We start from the raw sequence: 19,879 nt of genomic DNA on the forward strand, positions 1-19,879 counted from the left end.
CTGACAGGCTGAGGAAGATCTCTAGAAAAAGAGGGCATGAGTTGGACCTTCCAGAATATTTAGATCGGGTAACAGAGAAAAGACATTGGGGCATAGAGGGATGGTTGGGAGATGAAAAGGAGCAATAGCATTTCAAAGATGGATATGAATCTGTCCTTCTAAAACAGATGGCTTGTAGTTGGGGAACAGTAAGAATGACCACAGTGGGCTGACCAGTTACAAACCACTGGGAAGCAGCAAGAGGGGCAGGCATCTCCCTTCATCAAGAAGGGTTACAGTGAAAGAGAAGAGCTCAGACTTGATCTTGGTTCCCATCTTATGACAGTGTGAACAGTAGGGTTGAGTCTGAGGTCATAGCAGGGCATCCAACTGAAATCCTCTTGTAAACAGTTGTGGGGACATATTCAAGCCAAATTTGGATATGATGCAATTGGAAGTTGACTTCTAGATCCACGGAATTACTGCCAACTGGCTGCACAGTTCCTTTCAGTGATTTCATTCATCCCTCTGTCATGTGATTCAATTGTTTGTACTCTACTTATAGGATCACTCTTCTTCCAGAAGCCCCTTGAACAGAAATGTCCAACCAGAATATAGAAGTAAAATGATGCTAACTATGGCCTTAGTGACCTAAAGGAAATACTGCAATTTTTCAATTAACCTAATGCCCATCCTGGGAGAATACAGCTTATTGATATATTTATTACTGTGTACAGAAAACATGACTTATTGCTTATTTAACATGAAAAAGAAAAAAACACCCAGTCCCAGCACACATAAATGCCTATCTATGTCACCAAATTCTAAATCTAGTGGTTGCAAACTTTAGTGCCCATTAACCTAGGATTTTTATTTAAAACACAGATTCACTTATTCTGGTGGAGGCCTGCAATCTATCTACATTATTAACAAGTCTCCCACATGATCTTGTAGCAGAAGAATATTCTTTGGAAAAATACTACCTTAGCTCTCAGGTGTTAATTAAGCTTTCTCAACCATTGTGCCTGGTCCATTTTAGGTGTTCAATAAATATTTATTGTATTGAATCAATGTATTCTCAGCCCTAACAGAAATAAGTCACACTTCTTGGGTATCTAGATATATCAAGTCTTCCAAGGAAAAACCATCATTTGATTTATCCCACATAAGAGAATATAGCAAATTGCTATATACATGAATTTCAGTCCAAGTCAGCCAATCTGTGGTTATCTCTATTTTCTTGACAGTTATCAGCCTCCAACCAAAGTAATTAATTTTCTTCATTTTTCCATTTACCACACTAGCAGCTTCATGGGGTAGGCAGTTAAAGATTAAGAACTAAAAGCTTATTCAATAAAACAACGTAATTATGAATTGTACTGTATTCATTTTTTTAATTTACTACAAATGAGATCTCTAGATCATAAGCTCCTCCCTAGAATGACTCTGGCTGGGCCTTAAATACTGAGCTAAGTTCTAAAGATAGTTTTTGAATCCTTGCTGAGCTTTGCTCATTCTTTAGTATTACTGTGACATATTTATTGATTTATTAATTGAAAGCATTAATTTTAGGATGAAAGTCTAGGAATTTAAATTAAATTATATTTGAATTACTATAAGTGACTTGCAATACTTTTTTTAACCCAGAAATCATCCTGGGCTCCAAAATAAACACAATTGAGAAATTCATGGGAATTTCACAAAAAGGCTTTGCTTTAAAGTTTGTTAATATCAATTAATAAAACAAAAGAATGCCCAAATGACTGTTCACATTTTCTCCTAGCTTTTTCTTTAAAGATAAAATACATTGTCTTTTAAAGGTATTTAATCAACTCTTTGCTTGCTCATGTTCTCTTTGCTTCCACCCAAAGCAATTTAATCAGAGATAGTTGTTTGTAGATCTCTAAACATATTTTAAAACCTCCAAAACTGATGAAGTCATTTTTATAAAGAATTTTATCAAGACCAATTTAGTCTGCAGAGTTACTTATAAAAGAATATGTTAGACTGCTATTTTAGAAGCATAACTAATACCCAAGTACTATCTCCCACCAGTGGGTAGTAACTTTCTGAATACTGAGCAATGCATATATACAATAGGGGATGGAAATTAACCTAAATTGTGCATCCTATAAGGGTACCAACATCTGTGCCTATTTATGAACTTAATATCTTCTTAGGCATCTCCATCTGAGTAGCTACTCTAAATTTTTAGCTGAATTCAGTTAACACATGAAGCAGATATTAAAGTACAATTTATGAAAATACATGGATGCTTATATATTCCAAACATGAAAGATCTTATGGTTGCTAAAGAAAATATAATACTTTAAGAGATCTTAGTTATTTCCTGAATGTCTTTTTCTCTCCAAACATTAGACGAGGTTGCATTGTTTACAAAAATTTATTCATACAAATTTTACACACTTTATATAACAGTTATCAAAGTCCTAGTTATAGATATCATGTGTGTAATAATACTTGGTTAAGATGTTTTTATAATCAGTTGCACACAAAATAAGAGCTTCAAGACTAACATCTACCTAAATTATCACTATATCATAAATCTGCTCCAGGTTAGTAAGGCTCTTGGCATTTCTAAAAAGTATACAAAAGATTAAACTGGGTGATCACTGTAAATGCTTGCAACTAGCCACGGGAACACTAAATTAGACTTCATAAATAAAAGGTTAACTAGAGCCCTATTTCACCACTAACAGCTGACACAAATACAGAAAACTCTGCCCATTATCCAAGAAACAAATAATTAAGACTAAAATGCAAGCCGATGTGTTGCAGCATTGTAGGGCCACTAAATAGCCATCTGTGATTCGTGGCGATTTAAAAGGCGAAGAAAGGCACTAAAGCTGCAAACTGCATCCCGTGTCACATTGCCTGAGGAGACTGCAGAATTAAAGAAAGATTGATCCCATACATAGGACTCGGGCATAGATCGAATGCCTCTGTGCTTTCACTGCTTGCAATGTGATCTCCTGGCAGCATCCATCCCACCTGGGAATGCAAATCCAATTCTGTTTTCTTTGATTTATGACTTCATATTGAATCAAATCCATAAAGGAAAAGGAAAGGTCCTTTAAACTTTACAAGCTAATGTTTAATCTTTTCATGTTCTCTTTTTTTATTTTCCAAAAGAATTTGTGCCTGAATTTTGGGAGTTTGGCTTGTTTGCCTGCTGTAGCTTGATCTGGCTGCTGGGTGAAGGTTCTTTTGTTTATAGAGATTACTCACATGTTCAAGGAAATGATAGGAAACAGACAGACATGCTTTCAGTAGCCAGGAAAGGATACAAAGGGGGAGGTTCTCAGGGTCTGTTGGAGCTTGCTTACTTCACTCTTGACCACAAATATAAGATAGTACTCATACATATGAAGATGAGGTTTAAATGATTTATCAGTTAGTAAAACTGAGCAACATGTGAACACTACACATTCTAATATGACAAAGGTTGGTTTTATGAAATAAATTTTACTAAGCAATAAGCCATAATGTAGAAAAATACATTTTACCTACAAACTCAATAAACAAGAAACAAAAGGTTCGTTCATATTTAGTGCATAATTACTTACTGGTAACTACACAGGGGTTCCTAAACTTTACAATTAAGTACTCACATCAAACAACAAAAAAAGAAGCATTCACAAGTTTAAGAGAAATGAATGAAAAATGGTAAACGGTACTTCAACAGTGCAGAAGGGTGGGAAAGAAGAGTCTTCAGAAAACCGCCAAAGAAAAGGATGGCTCCTACAGAGCCGTATTCAAAGGGGAGTATCCTGGTCATTTCACAAGATGAGAAGCATTGACAGCACTGGAGAAAAACACATTGTACTTTGCATCCATTTCCAATATCCAGCGCCCAAAGTCAGTCAGGCAGAGGACCTACAGTGGGGCTGGGCTTACCCTCCGCGTCCCAGACGCAGGGCAGCTCCAAACCAGTCCCTCTCCAGGGTCCTCCTCCTCCGACTGCCTTATGCTCTGCCTCTTCCAACATACCTACATTTCCTTCTCTTTGTTCCAATTGCCCTAACCTTGGGATATTGGGTTTCCTGGAAGTACAGAAAAGGGAGCTTCACGGGAGCTTCAAGACCCAAGTCTCCCTTCTCTGTACAACCCCCCAACACTTCCCCCAGGGGGTGGTGTGAATTCTGGGGAGAAGCACAATTTGGATCGAGCTGTTGTTTTTTATCAGGAGAATTTCCTTCTGGGCTGAGAGTCTAAAGAGAGACAAATACACATAAAAGTAGAACCAAAGAAAGCAGAAGTATTGGAATTGCCACCCAGTGAGGGGGACAAAGGGGGACAGTGCCTAGTTGAGTTCCTCTGGGACTGAAGCAGCCTGGCCCAGAGACTCACTAGGAAAGAACACCCTTCAGCAATTCTCCCAAATCATTACCTCCAAATCTCCCTGGAGCAGGGCATCATTATGTACAGTAGCAAATGGTCAGTATTAATATCTTCAGGCCTGTCATGGATAAAAATACTATCCTTTTAATTCCATTTTATAAAAATAGGAGTAATATTCAAAACAATGATTGTCTATTTTTCTATTTATTTTATATAAAAACATAAACAGCTCAGGCGAATTTTCAATCCTTGTGCACACTTTGTATGAACTGCTGTCTATTATACCTATATATATTCTTAATATATATATTTGTAATATATATATATCAATAATTGGTCCACAAAGTATATCTGTGCATTCTCTAGTGCTTTGTAAAAAGAAAAACAATATTATTATCAAAATATTCATTTAATGGCTTTACTTCATACATAAATACATGTTTGGATAGAACACATGAGAGATGACTGTTCAGTCAGTTGGGAAAGTGACTTTTCATAGTGTCAGGATTGTATACACAGGGTAGCTGGTAACTCATCGCTACAAATAAGCTATTCGGCGTCCTTTGTTTTTAACCCTTTGTTTATACCTTTTCCCTAGGACTGCCGCCAAGTATTTCTTGACAGCCATTTGTTTCCGGTAGCGGCTGTAGCTGTCGGTGAAGATTCCGTCTGAGTGGCGCTTGGAGAGAGGCTCTGAGTCGTCCTCCGGGCCGCCGCCTAGGTTCCCACTGCAAGGAAAGGAGTCGGGAAGAGGGTAGCGGGGCGGGAGACAAAGATTCAATAGCTGTGGGGAGCAGGCGGGCCCCACCCCACGCGGGAGCCATCCGGGAAGGTACGGCTCTCAGGGCCCACGGCGCCGCCTTCCTCTGCCAGTAAGCAGACGGGGGAGGGAAGACTGTGATGGAAACCCCTCACTCCGCCCTCCCCACCGAGGATTTGCCGGCATCACGTCCTTACAGAAGGGGCCCGGGACGAGGTCCAGGCCAAGGGCACGCGCGCGATTCACGCCTAACCTGTCTCCAAACGCTGCCCTTAGAGATTTGACCATCCGTGCTTTTGCGCTAAATTGTCCTAACTGTTCCTCTCACCCCCCACGTAGAGAGAAAATAACCAAAGAGCCCCAAGTGCCACGTTGGCTGCTGCCTGGGAGTTTTACATCGATCCCTCAATTCCTAGTCAGACTGGAGCACGCCTCCCCTTCCGCACGCTAAGTCGAAAAACGTGATGATAATAATATAAGTCGACAGGCTGTAGGCAATATTTTTCATCGCATGAATTATTCATTGCGAAAAATGTAATCTGTTTCCCCATGGGCTTTATTAAAATGTTGCCTTCTGCTGAGAGATGCTCTACGCAAGCTCTGTGCTCTGGGTTTGTCTGGCACGCGCAAAAGAACTGTTTCCCTAACTGCCCAAATTTGAAGATTTGTTGGTTTCGATTTGAATTTACACTAAAAGGATTTTTTTTTAAGTCATGCTTAGAGGAAATTATAGCAAATCATCCCGCGAAGCTTGAAGATTTTCAATGACTTGCGGGAGGGAGGGGGTAGTTTTTCTTTGTTTTTTAAATTCAAAACGGATCAAACTCCCCGGTTTCTCCGCCCTCTCCTTGCCTCTGCCGCTCAGAATTTGTTCACCAAACTTAAGGTGCCACATCCGAACCTACCCTGCGACCGCGGACTGGTCCCGAAGACTCAGCGGCGCACACGCACCTTCGGGCCCACGTGCACGCAAGGACGCAGAAGCGGCACCGCCCACCCCGCGCGCGCTCGCACGGACACCCACCCCGGAGCGCGCGCGCCGTTCTGCGCCGCTTAACTCTTTCGCAAACTCTTACCCCAAGCCCTTGGCCAAGAGCGTCTGCAGGTATTTCCTGGCGGACAGCTGGTCCAGTACTTTGCGGTAGGCCTTGTTAAGGATCCCTTGGGCGACATCTCTAACGGGGAGGCAAAGTACGCGCCCAGGGTCACTGATCGTGTGCCCCCAAGTGGCCGCCCCAGGCCCCCAGCTGGGCACGCACGCGCCCCGGCACTCGGGGAGGCTGACGACAACCCCCTTGATGACAAACAAGACGCTGGCACAGAACTTGCAAATGACTCTTTGGGGAAGTTCCCGCGACTGACAGCGGAGAACGGGAGTTCGCCCTGCCCTCCGGGGCTGGCAGGCAGGGAGTCTGGCCCGGGCGCGCACTCACGGCCACTCCTTAGGCCACAGACCTTTTGGTCCCACCCGTCTCTCTGGTCCATACAGACCGGCCCGCTACTAACTTTCCGTCGCTCTCGCGGGTACCAGCCAGGAAGAAGAGAGGCTTGGGGGTTTTTATGAAGAACACCCTATTCTGTGGGCCACCACCCTGCCCCTCCCGCCACCTCAGTCCCGGGCCCCGCGCGGAGGCCGCGCGGGTGGTACCTCTTCTCCGAGGGGTAGTAGAGCGCGTAGGCGTCGCGCAGCGCGGAGGCGGGGCTCCCCACGCCCGGCGGGTCTGAGTCGTAGAAGTCCTGCTGCGGGTTTCCGTCCTCGTCGTACGCTTCGTCCTCCGGCCTGCCGGGAGAGCCGGGGAAAGAAGGAGTGTCAGTACAGATCCCTCCCCGGCTCCGCAACGACCCACAGAAAGGGGCTCGCACTGACTTTCCTTCTTCCTAAAGGTCCCCACGGATAATTGCCTCTTCTTCCGGGACAGGGGAGGGTCGGGAGGGGGAGAGGAGGGCGGTTGAGGTAAGGCTTTAGAAAGTACACCCAACAGAAATTCCTCACCCCTCCAGGCGGCTCTCCGACCCCTCCTCTTTGTGGGTGAAGAGTCGCCCTGCAGGGCCTGGGAAGTCGAGATGTCTATGCCAACCTCGTACACCTGGCCACCAAAAAGGACCTGCCCCCCTACGGGGACCTGGCGCCTGAGCCACCCCAAACAAGCAGCCACGGGCGGGGACGAGGAAGGTCCTCAGAGACAAGACGCTGGCCGACGCGAAGACCCGACTGGGGAGGCCCGGAGCGATATACAGAGGGAGGGTGGATGGGTGGGGTGTGCGGCGGCCAACTCCGCCGCCACCCCCACCTAGCCTCTGAGCCCAGGGGAGCCCTTACCCGCGCAGATGTAGGTCACGGAGAACCTCCGGCTTCTATTTTGGGCGGGAGAGGATTTGGCAGGAACATGAATAATAGATGCCCCTAAACTTAGCCGGTTTGGCGGCGGCTCATTCTGTGTGGCATGGCCACGCGTTCTGGTGCCTCGCGCCCAGGGAAAGTGCCAGGCACACGGGACTTTGAAAATTGCTGGGAGTGAAATGGGGCTTTTAAGTCTACTAAATAAATAGTTCGCGCGAATCTGTTGGCGATGTTGAGGCGGCGGTAAGGGAAAGGGTCAATAGGGGACCAAGAGCCAACTGGAGTGCCGCGGTCTTGAAGTCGCCCTTCCCTACTACCTCTGTCCTTCATGTAGGACGGGGAGAGGTGGGCTAAAATATATAACCCCCTCCCTTTGAGCCGCTGCAAAGACCCGGAACGCGGCCAGAGCAAGTAGCGCTCTCTAGTAGGGGTAAGAGTCGTACTTCGTTAATCTGCTCGCTTTTCCTCCGTCCCCGGATTGGTGAAGACAAGGCAAGCACAAGTCTCCGTCCGCCCCGCACCCAGCCCTTCCTCGGCGACGTGCCTCCTCTATATGGCCCAGCTTCCCAGGGTCCCCGGGTCTTTCTGGCCACTTCCATCCCGTGCCCAAATGCTGGAATCCTTATATTGAAGCCAGAACCCATTTCTCCGGCCAAATCAGTGGTCAGTGGCCCCTAAGGCGACCGTTCTTGGGCGCGGCTCGGAGAAGCAGCTTTGCAGGCAGAAGGCGCGCTCCTGGCTGCAAGGAGCCGCGTACACCGCGCGGCGAGGACGCTGGGAGCTACTACGGTCCGCTGACCGCCCCGGGACTTTGGGGCTGCGTAAGGAACTCATCAGTGTCAACCGATTAGAAATCAGGGGTTAAGAAGAAAGCCACGGTTACTCCAGCCTCTGGCGGGCAAAGTTGTCCAGGTCCTGCCTGCCTGCCGGCTTTCTCTTCCTCTTTCCTTGCATCCGTTTCATCCGTTTCTCCCCCCTTCCTTTCAGACTCATTCTTGTTCTTTCTTCTCTCAAATCGCTTTTCCTCAACCATACCCGGCCAACACTCTCCCTCCCCAAGATAGTCTGAGACTCATATTGCAGCTGGAAAACGTATCACTTAAGAGAAAGCTGTTCCAGGGGAAAGAACTCGAATTGAAGTGAAAGGGATATCAGAGGAGAGAGAGGGAGACCCCGCCCCGATAGTCCAGAACACGCTGTAACAAAGCAAAGTCCACGGGAGCTTCACGCTCTACCCTGCAACCTGGCTGCAGGCACCAAAGCAGAACTTCTCCTAACTCAAGCTAAGAATAGGGAATAGAAGTCAAGCTCGGGGCCCGGCCCTGCCCCCTCCCGCAGGCGGGGCTGGGGGAGGGGAGATTTCTCCAGCCGGCTGATGCTCCCTTGCTCAACCCGGGCCCCTTGGCTGCGGCGGTCTGGGGGAGGGGCGCGGAGCCGCACTGGAGCCTGCCCGGCCCTCGCGCCGAGCCAGGGCCACGGCCAGGGACCTGCGGTCCGACCCGGGCTGACAGCGGCGGCGCACTGGGAGCCGGTGGGAAGATGATTGTAGCTGGGACCGCGGAACTGCAGGAGGGAGACCACGAGGAAGTGTTGGGGGAAGCCAAGCCTCAGCTCAGCCCGGGCAGCAAGCACCTACCTGATTCCAGGGAACCGGAGTCCTGCGGTGGCAGGTGAGCAGTAGACGCTGCTGTGCATTATTATCCCGTAGACCAGGAGGGCCAGCCTCGCTCCGCTACACATGGTCATTCTGCTCAGGAGGGGAAAGAGGACACACAGCTGTCAAAACAGCCCCTGGTCTTTTCGCCCTCCAGCCCCAAGAAACTCCCCGAGCTGGGGGAGGGGTCGGCTCCCAGGGTTGAATACCGCTTAATGACAGCCCGCGCGCGCCCTGCCACTTCCCTCTCTCTATAGTTAGAAAAAATATGTATGTATATTCCCGGGGCCCAATAACTCGCCAGACCTGGTGCGAAGGAAAGCTAACTCATACCCTGATGCTGGTCAAAGAATCAGCAAAGGAGTCATTTGATTAGGGAAGATATTTTCCCCTCACCATTCAACTCTTACCGCTGCTAGGAGAGGCTTTGTTGCCAAGTAGGACGGCGGGCAAAGGGCTCCTCCAAGTTTCTGCGCTGGAGTCACAACCCAAGAGGCATCACCGTCTGGCGTTAGTGTCTGAGGAGCCGCAGGAATGAGCAGCAGCAGCAGGAGGAGCTGGAGGACTTGTTTGCTGAGGCCAGTATTCTGTTCAAAAGTTTGCAGACGCACGGAACTAGGAGGAAGCGTGACAGGGAGAGAAGGGGGCGAGGAGAGAGATGTAGAAGGGAGAAAGAGGAGGCGAGGAGCTAAGGTGGGGGGTGGGGGACAAAGTGGCCTAAGTCCACCAGGAGAAAGAAGTAAGTGATTAAGGAAAAGAGGGAAAATCGAAGGGGAGGAAGGAAGAGGGAGAGCCGCGTCTCAGCCGGCGTCCGTCGGAACCGCCTGGTCAGGCAGTTGTGCAAGTCGGCAGCGCCTTCTCTACTCTGAGGTCCCTCTGGCTGCGTCTGAAGCTGCGGCTTCTGCTGCTGCTGCCGGTGGTTACTGAGGTGACCAGCCCTCTGCTCCTATTTATATGTGCAGTTAGCAGAAATCTATCTGAATGTGGTTTTAGAAGAGGCTTCCTTGTCAACATCTGTCTGCCTATGGCCTTTAAGTACAGAATATTTTGTTGCACTGTTGCGCTCCGATTTTTATTCATGGAATGACTTCCTTTTTTTTTTTTTTTTCCAGTCACGTAATGATCGGGTATCAGAAAAAGACGTCAGCATCCTAGTCCCTCAAGGAACATATTAACAATTTTGTGCTGTCCTCTTGGATGATAAGATCCGGAGTCATCGACTTCTCATAAACACCTTTCACTGATACAATCCAGTTTTTAAGAAGTGCAATTATTTTGATGTTGTTCAATTTTGCCCATTTCTCAAGGATGGGTAAAGAATTCATACAATTTCGAGGATGGTAAAAGTCATGTTTTTAATTATGTCTCTATGATTTCTCTTTACTTTTCATCAAACCTCAGCAATCAGCAATCTGGCGTCTAGAATTAAGCACCCTCAAGCTCTCCTATTAATAAATTTAATTTAGATCTCCTAATTTCTTGCGTATGTTCTTTTAGATAGACAATTAAATGTGGAAGTCGTTTTGTTTTTAAAGGGAAGTCTTGGAGGATTTTCAGTAAATCGCTAATGAGTCTGGCTGTCGTTAACAGTCTGGCTTGGAGTAAATTGATTAGAGTCAAAGCGGTGTCCGGAGCGCGGCCTGCGGAGCTGTCCAAGCTCTGAGTGCTGAACTCTGGTCATTGAAACGTTGAAAATTGCCATTGGTTTAATTTTTCACCAGAGCCTCTAAATCTGAAGATTTGGCACTGATACTATTAATGTGGCAATTCATTTTCCAAGTCTCCCCGCTGTTCAGATATGCCCCCTTCCATCAGTGTCCATGATTGCTCTTAATGCTGAGAATAGTCAGACCCTGACTACATTTGAGTAAAGAGCATTCTGTTTCCTGTTAGTCCTGGCTTTTAGATCTCTAGACAGCCTACTTGGACACCTTCACACTTTCTGTGACTTACTTATTTTAAACATTAGAATTGAGAAATTGTATTTTCCACAAAAATTGAAATTTTAAGAATTTGGGAGTGAGAAATATTTTCTCTTCTTATTTACAACTTAAGTTCTGTTTGGAGAAATACAGACAGACTGGGAAAGTACGAGGATTCCCAGTACAAGTTCACTAGCTGAGGGTTTCTAACGGGAATCCCTCCACTGGGAACCGTTAAATTTTTTTTAGCTGAAAATGACGTGGAAAGAGGAAAGCAATAAGGGAAGACTAGAGCCACATGGAGGCTTTCAAGCCCTTGAGCAATTTAAGAAGATTCCTAAATTTCTACTCCAGTAAGAGAAAATCAGGTCTATTTCTTTTTATGGCTCAAAGGAAATAGACTCATCAATAACCATTAGTGTGCATTTTAATTATTTGGATCTTAAACAAAATTTAGAGGAAATGGCAATTTAGTGGGAATATTTCCTATTATAATTTGGAGCTAACATTAAAATAAGCTATATTAGCTCTGCATGATTTTTCAAAGACAAAATTATAATACTTCTCATTTTGAATGCCTTTCCTACTTATTTAAGATTTAATATTTCCTTCAAGAAGACTAAGTTTTACTTATTCTTGGCCATGAATAGCCAGAAGCTACTGCTTCTTCTTAGTTTATTTCTGGGGATGTTCCAGATTGCCTGCCTGCAAAAAAGCTATGAACGTGGGGATGTATCTCTTTGTCTCCACTGCATATGTTCGCCTATTTATGCTGGAGTGTTTACATGCATGTGTTCCATGTTCAGCTCTGCCTCTGGAGTAAATTCGCACACAAAGAGTCCGCGGGGAACACAACCAGATAATGAAGCAGAGACGTCTTTTTTACCAAAGCGCCCAAAGCTATTACCGACTGTGACTTCCCTGTCTTCCGTCTTGCTTCGCGTCAAAGGTGAATCTGATTAAAATCCTTACTCTTCCCTCCCACACGAATTCTGAAATGAGTTCAATCTGTAGAAATATTTGAAAATTTCCAAGACTCCTTGTACAAATTCACTACTCAACTTTAGTAAAGGGAGCCACCATGTGGGGAGATTGTTGACTTCATGGCCTATCAAAGGGAAAACCACAAACACCATTAACTTTGTGGGGAGGGTGATGGAAGTACTGGCTCTGTGGTCCGCAAGAATCTGAACTGTGCCCTGGTTTACAAGGGCTTGGCCGCTTTCACTCTGCTCAGCTTAGGCACTCAGGACCTAACTCAGCACGGAACTCAGGCTCAGCACTCCAAAATTAACGGCCTTGAGACCTGAACCCATTCAAGAAAGTGAAAAATTAAGCAGAGAATTCATTTTAAGATTCTTGGTCACTGACCTCAGGAAAATCAAGCTTCCAAAATCCAACTGTTGCTCATCAAAATCTAAAGAACTGCCCAGCCCAACCCACAGATGCCTGGGGGAAATCAAGCCCGGGACAGGATGGTTCCACGGATCTTTCTGCTGCCACTGTCCATCTCTGATTAAGCCAGTTTGGCGTCCTTTGAGCAAAGAAGCTTTCCTATTCTCGAAAGTTTTGGCCCTAGGCCCTTGAACCAAGGGATTCCAGGAACACTGAGGAAGGGGAGTAACTAGAAGCTGAGGATTGGGCTCTCAAACTGCTCAGCCCTGCAGTTGCACCCCAACCTTGCCAAATCCTCCTGCGCACAGGCTCTTTCTGCTTTCTATTGGGTGGAGACAAATACGGAGCAACTGATGTCTCAAAGACCAAAACTGCCCCCAAGTGCCCCCTGAGAGTAGTAATTTGCTGTTACCATCGAGGAGCATCCTAACTCAGAGTGTTAACGCTGCTTCCACGGAGCCTTTGTATCTGCGGAGCGGCAAGGAGGAGGAGTGCATCAGGTAGCACTGCTGGGCTAGACAGGCCCATAGCCACCGGACAAGTACTGAGGTGCCCTGGCTGAGGAGGCCGTATTAAACTGCAGCTAGTACATACTAGTTCTTAGCAAATGCAGGCGTCAGTCTGGCTTAAAAGGAGGCGTGGGGCCTGCACCGCAGATCGGATGGACTCACAACTAACCCAGCATTGCTGGGAGGAGAAGGGGAAGAGCAGGGAGAGTGAGGGAACTGGGGCAAGGCAGGTCAAGGGAGGGGACCCTTCCAATTTTATCCTGCTCTCACCGTTTCTCTCCCAAAGAGATTTTTACATTCTCCTAAGGCAACTGAGGTTAAGAACGAGAGAGAACCCTTCAGATCTCCTATATATAATTGCAAACGACAAGGGAGAAGAGGGAGGGGATGAAGAAGGGACCCAAAAGTTAGAACTTCCAATTAACCAGTAACACAAAGGAATTTTACTCTTTCGGACAGCTCCACCCTGTCCACACAACCTTCGTCCGTCCGGACAAAGTAGAAGAATTCCCAGGCAACAACGTTTCTTCCCAGGTTATGGAAGCTTAGACTGGCATAGACTGGACTAGACTGGAATCATGTCTAGTTCAAAAAGCTAGTGGAACCACGGAAATCTTTCCAGTGGTAGGTTTCACCTATGTCCTCTGAGAGCCAGAGGGACAGAAGGCATCACTCTGGGGCTATGCCTCAACCTACCCAGCAGAGGCTGGTTGGAAATATTTGTTGAAAATGATCAAAGACCTTGAATGTCAACCCCTGATGTATTAACTGATTTTTATCCTATTTGTCCTTAAGACATGAAAACATAACTTTTGGTCTGAAATGGTGAATGCTAGCTACAAGTCAAACTAATACTTGCCTGAATTGTTTTTCCTGTTCACTGGACACATCAGTCTTTGTTGAAGCTTCCAGCCTTGAAACCTCAGTCAACAGTCGATTTAAAGATTGTTTTACAAACTGAGGGTTGATGGGGGGTGGAAGGGAGGGGAGGGTAGGTGATGGGTACTGAAGAGGGCATCTTTTGGGATGAGCACTGGGTGTTGTATGGAAACCAATTTGACAATAAATTTCATATATTAAAAACAAATAAATAAAGATTGTTTTAGCCCTTGAAAAGTTGAGTTTTTATATTTAAACAGGAAGAATATGTCTTGTATACTTCCTGAGAATTTGAATTTGCAGATGGCTTCACAACATTAGCAAATACCTGGCATAGACAAGACTCAGTTCCCTAGGGTAAGGATATTTCTATTACTTTCCTTCTGGCCTAGCTACCCATCCTACACATCCCGTGTTTTCACTTTTTCTTCCATGGTTATGTAGACGTCCCCATTGCCCTGTACCTCCACCATCCCCATCCCCTACCCTCACTGACTTTTTTTAACCACATAAAAGGACATGTTTGCATAAAGCATCTTCATAAATTCCTACTATAAATAATAGTAAATCAGATTGAAAAAGTCTTATATTCTCATTGTATTCATTTCTAGCCACTACTTAGCATAAGAACCAGACTACAGTAGGCTTTTTCAGTGAACAAGCTTGATGCAAACATCCTTCCCCCATATTAGTGACAAAAGTAAATTACAAACTGTATTCAATTTCACTCCAAACTTTTTCTCTTCTGACTCTTCCAGAAAATGTGATGACTAATGACTCACTTCATAACGATTACACCTGTAGGGAAACCCAAATGTTCTGTAGCAGGGCATCATGAGTACCACTTACTGGACTGCCTGCATCATGCCCTTCTGAACTCACTATGAAGTAAGACGCTGATGAGCTTACCCACAATGTGTCACAACTTCTCTGACCTTCAGAATTTAGTGCTTCACACACTCTGAAAGGAACCAGGAAGCCTTTCCAAACTGTATGAACAAAAGCATCTCTCTCTAATTCAGGAACAGAATTGCATGTTCACAGGGCCAAAAAATTTTGTCAGTTGTTTTAAGACAAAGCAGACCCTCTAGAAACAAAAACTAGGATCTAACCTTTGCTGCAGGTTTGGATGATTTCAACTATCTGACATCTTTGGTTCTTCTAAGACCCTTATTCACTGAATGTTTGTTTCTTGGGTACCAAAAATACATACCCCAGACTTCACTGTGTAGCATCTGCCAGATTCTCCAAGATTTCCAGAACATGTCCTCTTAAAAGCCAAAAGGAAGAAAGTCTTCTCTCTACTTCAGTCTAAATCCTCAGATCATATAAGGCTTAATTGCAGGAAGAAAAGCATGGAGAGGATCCAGGAAACCCAATATCCTAAACAAGTTTTTGTGACCGCTTTTGCAAATGTTGTAAGGAAGATCTGTGTGCAAAATAAAACAAGGTTTTTATGTGTAAATCAAAAAAGGATATTGCTCTCTGAGTTCATAGCATCCCAAACCTCTGTCCTTTTGGTTTAGACTCAGCCTTATCTATCTGTGAATATATCTGTTTGTAATAATTTTGGAGCCTTTGTTTTTCATTATCCTCATTACTTAGCACTTTGTGGTAATGATTATAACACTGAAAAGACTTTTTAACTAATCTTTCTCTCCAGCCAAGTATACACAGGCATGATTTTTTTTAAGTTATCATCTGCTTGGAATACAACTATATTTACTGCACATTTACTATTTTAAAACTTCAATTATTATTTCTTTATGTTCTTTTCAATTCTTCCTTCCAGTGGGGCTGCATGATTTTTGCTACTCACCAGTTAATAGCAGCAATAATAACTATTTAGTGAACATGTACTGGGCTAAAATGTTGATTACAGTTATTTTGTTTACCTTTAAACAATCTTTTTTTCTAGACATACAATTATTCCAATTTACAGATGAGAAGCTGAGGGTCAAGCGGCTAGGTAACTTACCCAAAGTCACACAGCTTGAATCTCTATAATCAGAAATTCAAATTCACTTCTCAATAATTCCAAACAGTTTTAATGGCCTTAGTTATTATACTGGTTTATGTATTTATTTTCTCTAGAGTTGTTATGAATACCAATACTCATTTAATAGGAGCTTTAATCTCTGGCTTGACTCAACTAAGGAGAAAATGGATTTCTTATTAATTTTCAAATTAAAAATTATGTTTCATGTAATAGGAACCAAATGCTATTAACACAATAAAACTGGTTAAGTTAGACAACAAACTTTGCTTTATAGAATAGATATGCTTCTAAAAATATGTGCATTAATAGTGCATGTATTCTTATTTATATATATCAAATTGTAGAAAAGGTAAAAAATCTTGCCATCCTAAGTCATTATTTAAAATGATTTCATACCTAAGAAGGTAGCAAAAGTTTCAGTGATGTGTTTAAGTTAAAAAAAGAACTTATTATTTTGTAAGATCACCATTTAGTAGCCATTATATCATCATATCTTATTAAATCATCATGTAATTCAATACCACAGAAACCTTATGATTGCCAGTGAGTCAAGTGTTTTGTGAGTCAAATGAGATGATATATATAAAAATGTTTTACAAACAATAGATCCTCCTTCTTTAACAGCAGGACAAGCCTTGTGTTAGCAATGCTCCATTTAATCCTTTTATTGCTCTTGTCAATAGATAAGATACTATTATTCCTATCTTTACTAATGGATAAATTGAGACTCTTAAAAGTGAATTAACTTGCCAACAAAGGACAAAGTCCTGGGTTTCCAGCCCAGGGCTAGCTGTTTGCAAAGTTACTGTGCTGTCTACTACCATTGGCCTGCCTGTTATTACTGTATAATTACCATTATTATTAAAGGGGAAAGAAGTGTCAGCTTTCATAAAAAACATAAGTTTTAAGGCAGTAGTTTGAACAATTTTTCTGGCTTTTTCTTGACATTTTCAAATAAAGGAAGAGGTTATGTGTAAGTATCATTTTTAAGAATACTTTAGGGGCACCTGAGCAACTCTGTTGGGTAAGCATATGACTTGGGCTCAGGTTATGATCTCAGGGTTCATGAGTCCGAGCCCACATTGGACTTTCTGCTGTCAGCACAGAGCCGGCCTCAGATCTTGTACTCTCTGCGCCTCCCCTGTTAGTGCTCTCCCTCTCTCGCTCTCTCTCTCTCTCAAAGATAAACATTTAAAAAAACATTTTAAAGAAATAAGTAATGAATAAGGTTGCATCCCAAGTATTAAAAATGTGATAAAGTTGTAGCAATTACAACAGTGTAGTACAGGTGAAATAATAGATCAAAGGAATAACTAAATAAAAACAAATAGGTCAAAGTATAAACGTGTAAAGAAATAAACACTATTGTGTAATTCCCAATAGAAAGAATAGAATACTGCGACAACTGACTACCCACTTGGACAAAAAAGAAAAATTAGATCACTATTTCCTATCCTACAACAATATGAAGCATATTGATATGGACTAACTTTTTTAATGTAAATCATAAAAATACTAAGAAAATATATAAATAATTTTAGGATTAGAAAGGAGAGACTGACAATTTGAAAGAAATCCAAAAAGGAAGAGATTGATAAATTGACTTAAATATTGTTTAATTTTCTCTGTTGAAAGAAATACAAATAAAGTTAAATGGCACATGACAACTTGGAGAAAATGTTGCCATTGTTTGTGAAAAATAAGGAATTCAGGAGCGCCTGCATGGCTCAGTCAGTTAAGCATCCGGCTTCAGCTCAGGTCATGATCTTGCCATTTGTGGGTTCAAGCCCCACATAGGGCGCTGTGCTGATGGCTCAGAGCCTGGAGCCTGTTTCGGATTTTGTGTCTCCCTCTCTGCCCCTCCCCAACTCACACTCTATCTTTCTCTCTGTCTCAAAAATAAACATTTAGAAAATTTTTTGAAAAAAAAAAAGAGAAAAAGAAGGAATTCAAATTTTCAAAATATAAGGAACTTACCTTACATCACCAGGTGCTCATCCCAACAAGTGCACTCCTTAATCCCCATCACCTATTTAACCCATCCCCGCAAACCCCCTCTCCTCTGGTGACCATCAGTTTGTTGTCTATAGTTAAGAGTCTGTCTCTTGGTTTGTCTCTCTCTCTTTCTCTTTGCACATTTGTTTTGTTTCTTAAATTCTACATGAGTGAAATCATATGATATTTGTCTTTCTCTGATTTATTTCACTTAGCATTATATTCTCTAGCTCCATCCACATCATTGCAAATGACAAGATTTCATACTTTTTTATGGCTGAATAATATTTCATTGTATATATACATACCACTTCTTCTCTATCCATTCAGCTATCGATGGACACTTGGGCTGTTTCCCTATCTTGGCTATTGTAAATAATGCTGCTGTAAACATTGGGGTACATGTATCCCTTTGAATTAGTGCTTTTGTATTCTTTGAGTAAATACCCAGTAGTATGATTGCTGAATCATAGGGTAGTTCTATTTTTAACTTCTTGAGAGACCTCTATACTGTTTTCCACAGTGACTGCACCAGTTTGCATTCCTGCATGAGGAATGCAGTGCAGGGGGGTTCTTTTTTCTACCCATCCTCCTCAATACCTGTTTCTTGTGTTGTTGATTTTAGCCATTCTGACAGGTGTGAGGTGATATCTCATTGTGGTGCCATTCTGACAGGTGTGAGGTGATATCTTATTGTGGTTTTGATTTTTGATTTGCATTTCCCTAACGGTAAGTGATGATGAACATCTTTTCATGTTTATTGGAGACACATCTTTGGAGAAATGTCTGTTCATGTCTTCTGCCCATTTTTTAAATTGCATTATTTGTTTTTTTGGGTGTTGAGTTTATACACCTGAAACTAATATTACACTGCTAAAAAATAATAAATAAAGTTACATTTACACACACAAAAAAATCCCAACTTAAAAAAAAGAAGTAAACCATTAAGTACAGCACAGGCCTTTTGAAAGTAGGAGTATCAAAGTATTTGTAGACATATTTTAAAACACCAAAACAATGTCATAATTTTTACTTTAGTTTTGTTTATTTTTTTTAATGGTGATTTATTTATCTTGAGAGGGAGAAAGGACAGCATGACCAGGGGAGGGACAGAGAAAGAGGTAGAGAGAGAGAATCCCAAACAGGATCCATGCTCAGCGTGGAGCTGGATGCAGGGCTCAATCTCACGACTGTGAGATCATGACCTGAACTGAAATCAAGAGTCAGACAGATGTTTAACTGACTGAACCATCCAGGCGCCCCTATAATGTTTACTTTAAAGTTATATATCTTTTTTTTTAAAGAAATTAAGAGAAGGAAAGGAAATATGTATAGCCATTTATTTCTATACATAGTTATTATCTCTGGCTTCTTTATTCCTTCCAATAATTCATGGATCAGCAAATTAGAATCCCTGTGCCAGGGGCGCCTGGGTGGCGCAGTCGGTTAAGCGTCCGACTTCAGCCAGGTCACGATCTCGCGGTCCGTGAGTTCGAGCCCCGCGTCGGGCTCTGGGCTGATGGCTCAGAGCCTGGAGCCTGTTTCCGATTCTGTGTCTCCCTCTCTCTCTGTCCCTCCCCCGTTCATGCTCTGTCTCTCTCTGTCCCAAAAATAAATAAACGTTGAAAAAAAAAAATTTAAAAAAAAAAGAATCCCTGTGCCAAATCAAACCCACTCTGTTTTTGTATGCCCTATATGCTAAAATGATTTTTACATTTTTAAATGGTTGAGGAAAAAAATAATCAATGGAAGAATACTTTTGTGGCGTGAAAATTATATGAAAATAAATTTCACTGTCTATAATAAAGTTTTGTTGGAACATTAAAAATATATCTAGGGGGTGCCTCAGTGGCATAAAATGTTTTTTTTTTTATGTCCATTTATTTAAGTTGAGAGAATATGCACGTGTATGAGAATGGGGGAGGGTCAGGGAGAGAAAGAGTCACCCAGGCACCCCTGCACTAGAAAGTTAAAGGCAAATCTGGACAAAAGGAAGAATAGAACCAAAGCAGCACATTAAGGAAGCAAGTGAAACAAAGGCAGGTAGGAAAAGAAACATAGCTGAGGAGAGAGTCAAGCAATGC

At 43.2% G+C, this 19,879-nt stretch overlaps 1 protein-coding gene and 1 long non-coding RNA gene across 4 annotated transcripts in view; one reads left to right on the forward strand and one right to left on the reverse strand.

Annotated features, from left to right (window-relative positions):
• Positions 1-2,364: 2,364 nt before the first annotated feature.
• The window catches only part of ADCYAP1 (adenylate cyclase activating polypeptide 1), a 74,306-nt gene continuing 56,791 nt past the window's right edge, over positions 2,365-19,879 (reverse strand). For 2 of the 3 annotated variants that reach the window (XM_086682570.1, XM_086682569.1), the window contains 6 exons: positions 15,015-15,230; positions 9,507-9,711; positions 9,079-9,189; positions 6,750-6,881; positions 6,178-6,276; positions 2,365-5,069 (listed from right to left, as the gene is read on the reverse strand). In XM_086682570.1, the coding sequence (XP_086538696.1) occupies positions 4,880-5,069; positions 6,178-6,276; positions 6,750-6,881; positions 9,079-9,188 (531 nt within the window). In that variant the 5' untranslated portion in view covers position 9,189; positions 9,507-9,711; positions 15,015-15,230 and the 3' untranslated portion in view covers positions 2,365-4,879. The remainder of the gene's footprint in view (positions 5,070-6,177; positions 6,277-6,749; positions 6,882-9,078; positions 9,190-9,506; positions 9,712-15,014; positions 15,231-19,879) is intronic. The other variant, XM_025931406.2, reaches the window with a different exon arrangement.
• Positions 8,135-13,887, forward strand: LOC147575528 (uncharacterized). Its single transcript, XR_015242481.1, has 3 exons — positions 8,135-9,112; positions 10,209-10,436; positions 11,825-13,887. It is a non-coding gene; the product is annotated as an uncharacterized LOC147575528 (long non-coding RNA).

This window comes from Puma concolor, chromosome D3 (genome assembly GCF_028749965.1).
Source record: "Puma concolor isolate L17-30 chromosome D3, mPumCon1.1.hap2, whole genome shotgun sequence".
In the NCBI taxonomy this organism is placed as follows: Eukaryota; Metazoa; Chordata; class Mammalia; order Carnivora; family Felidae; genus Puma; species Puma concolor.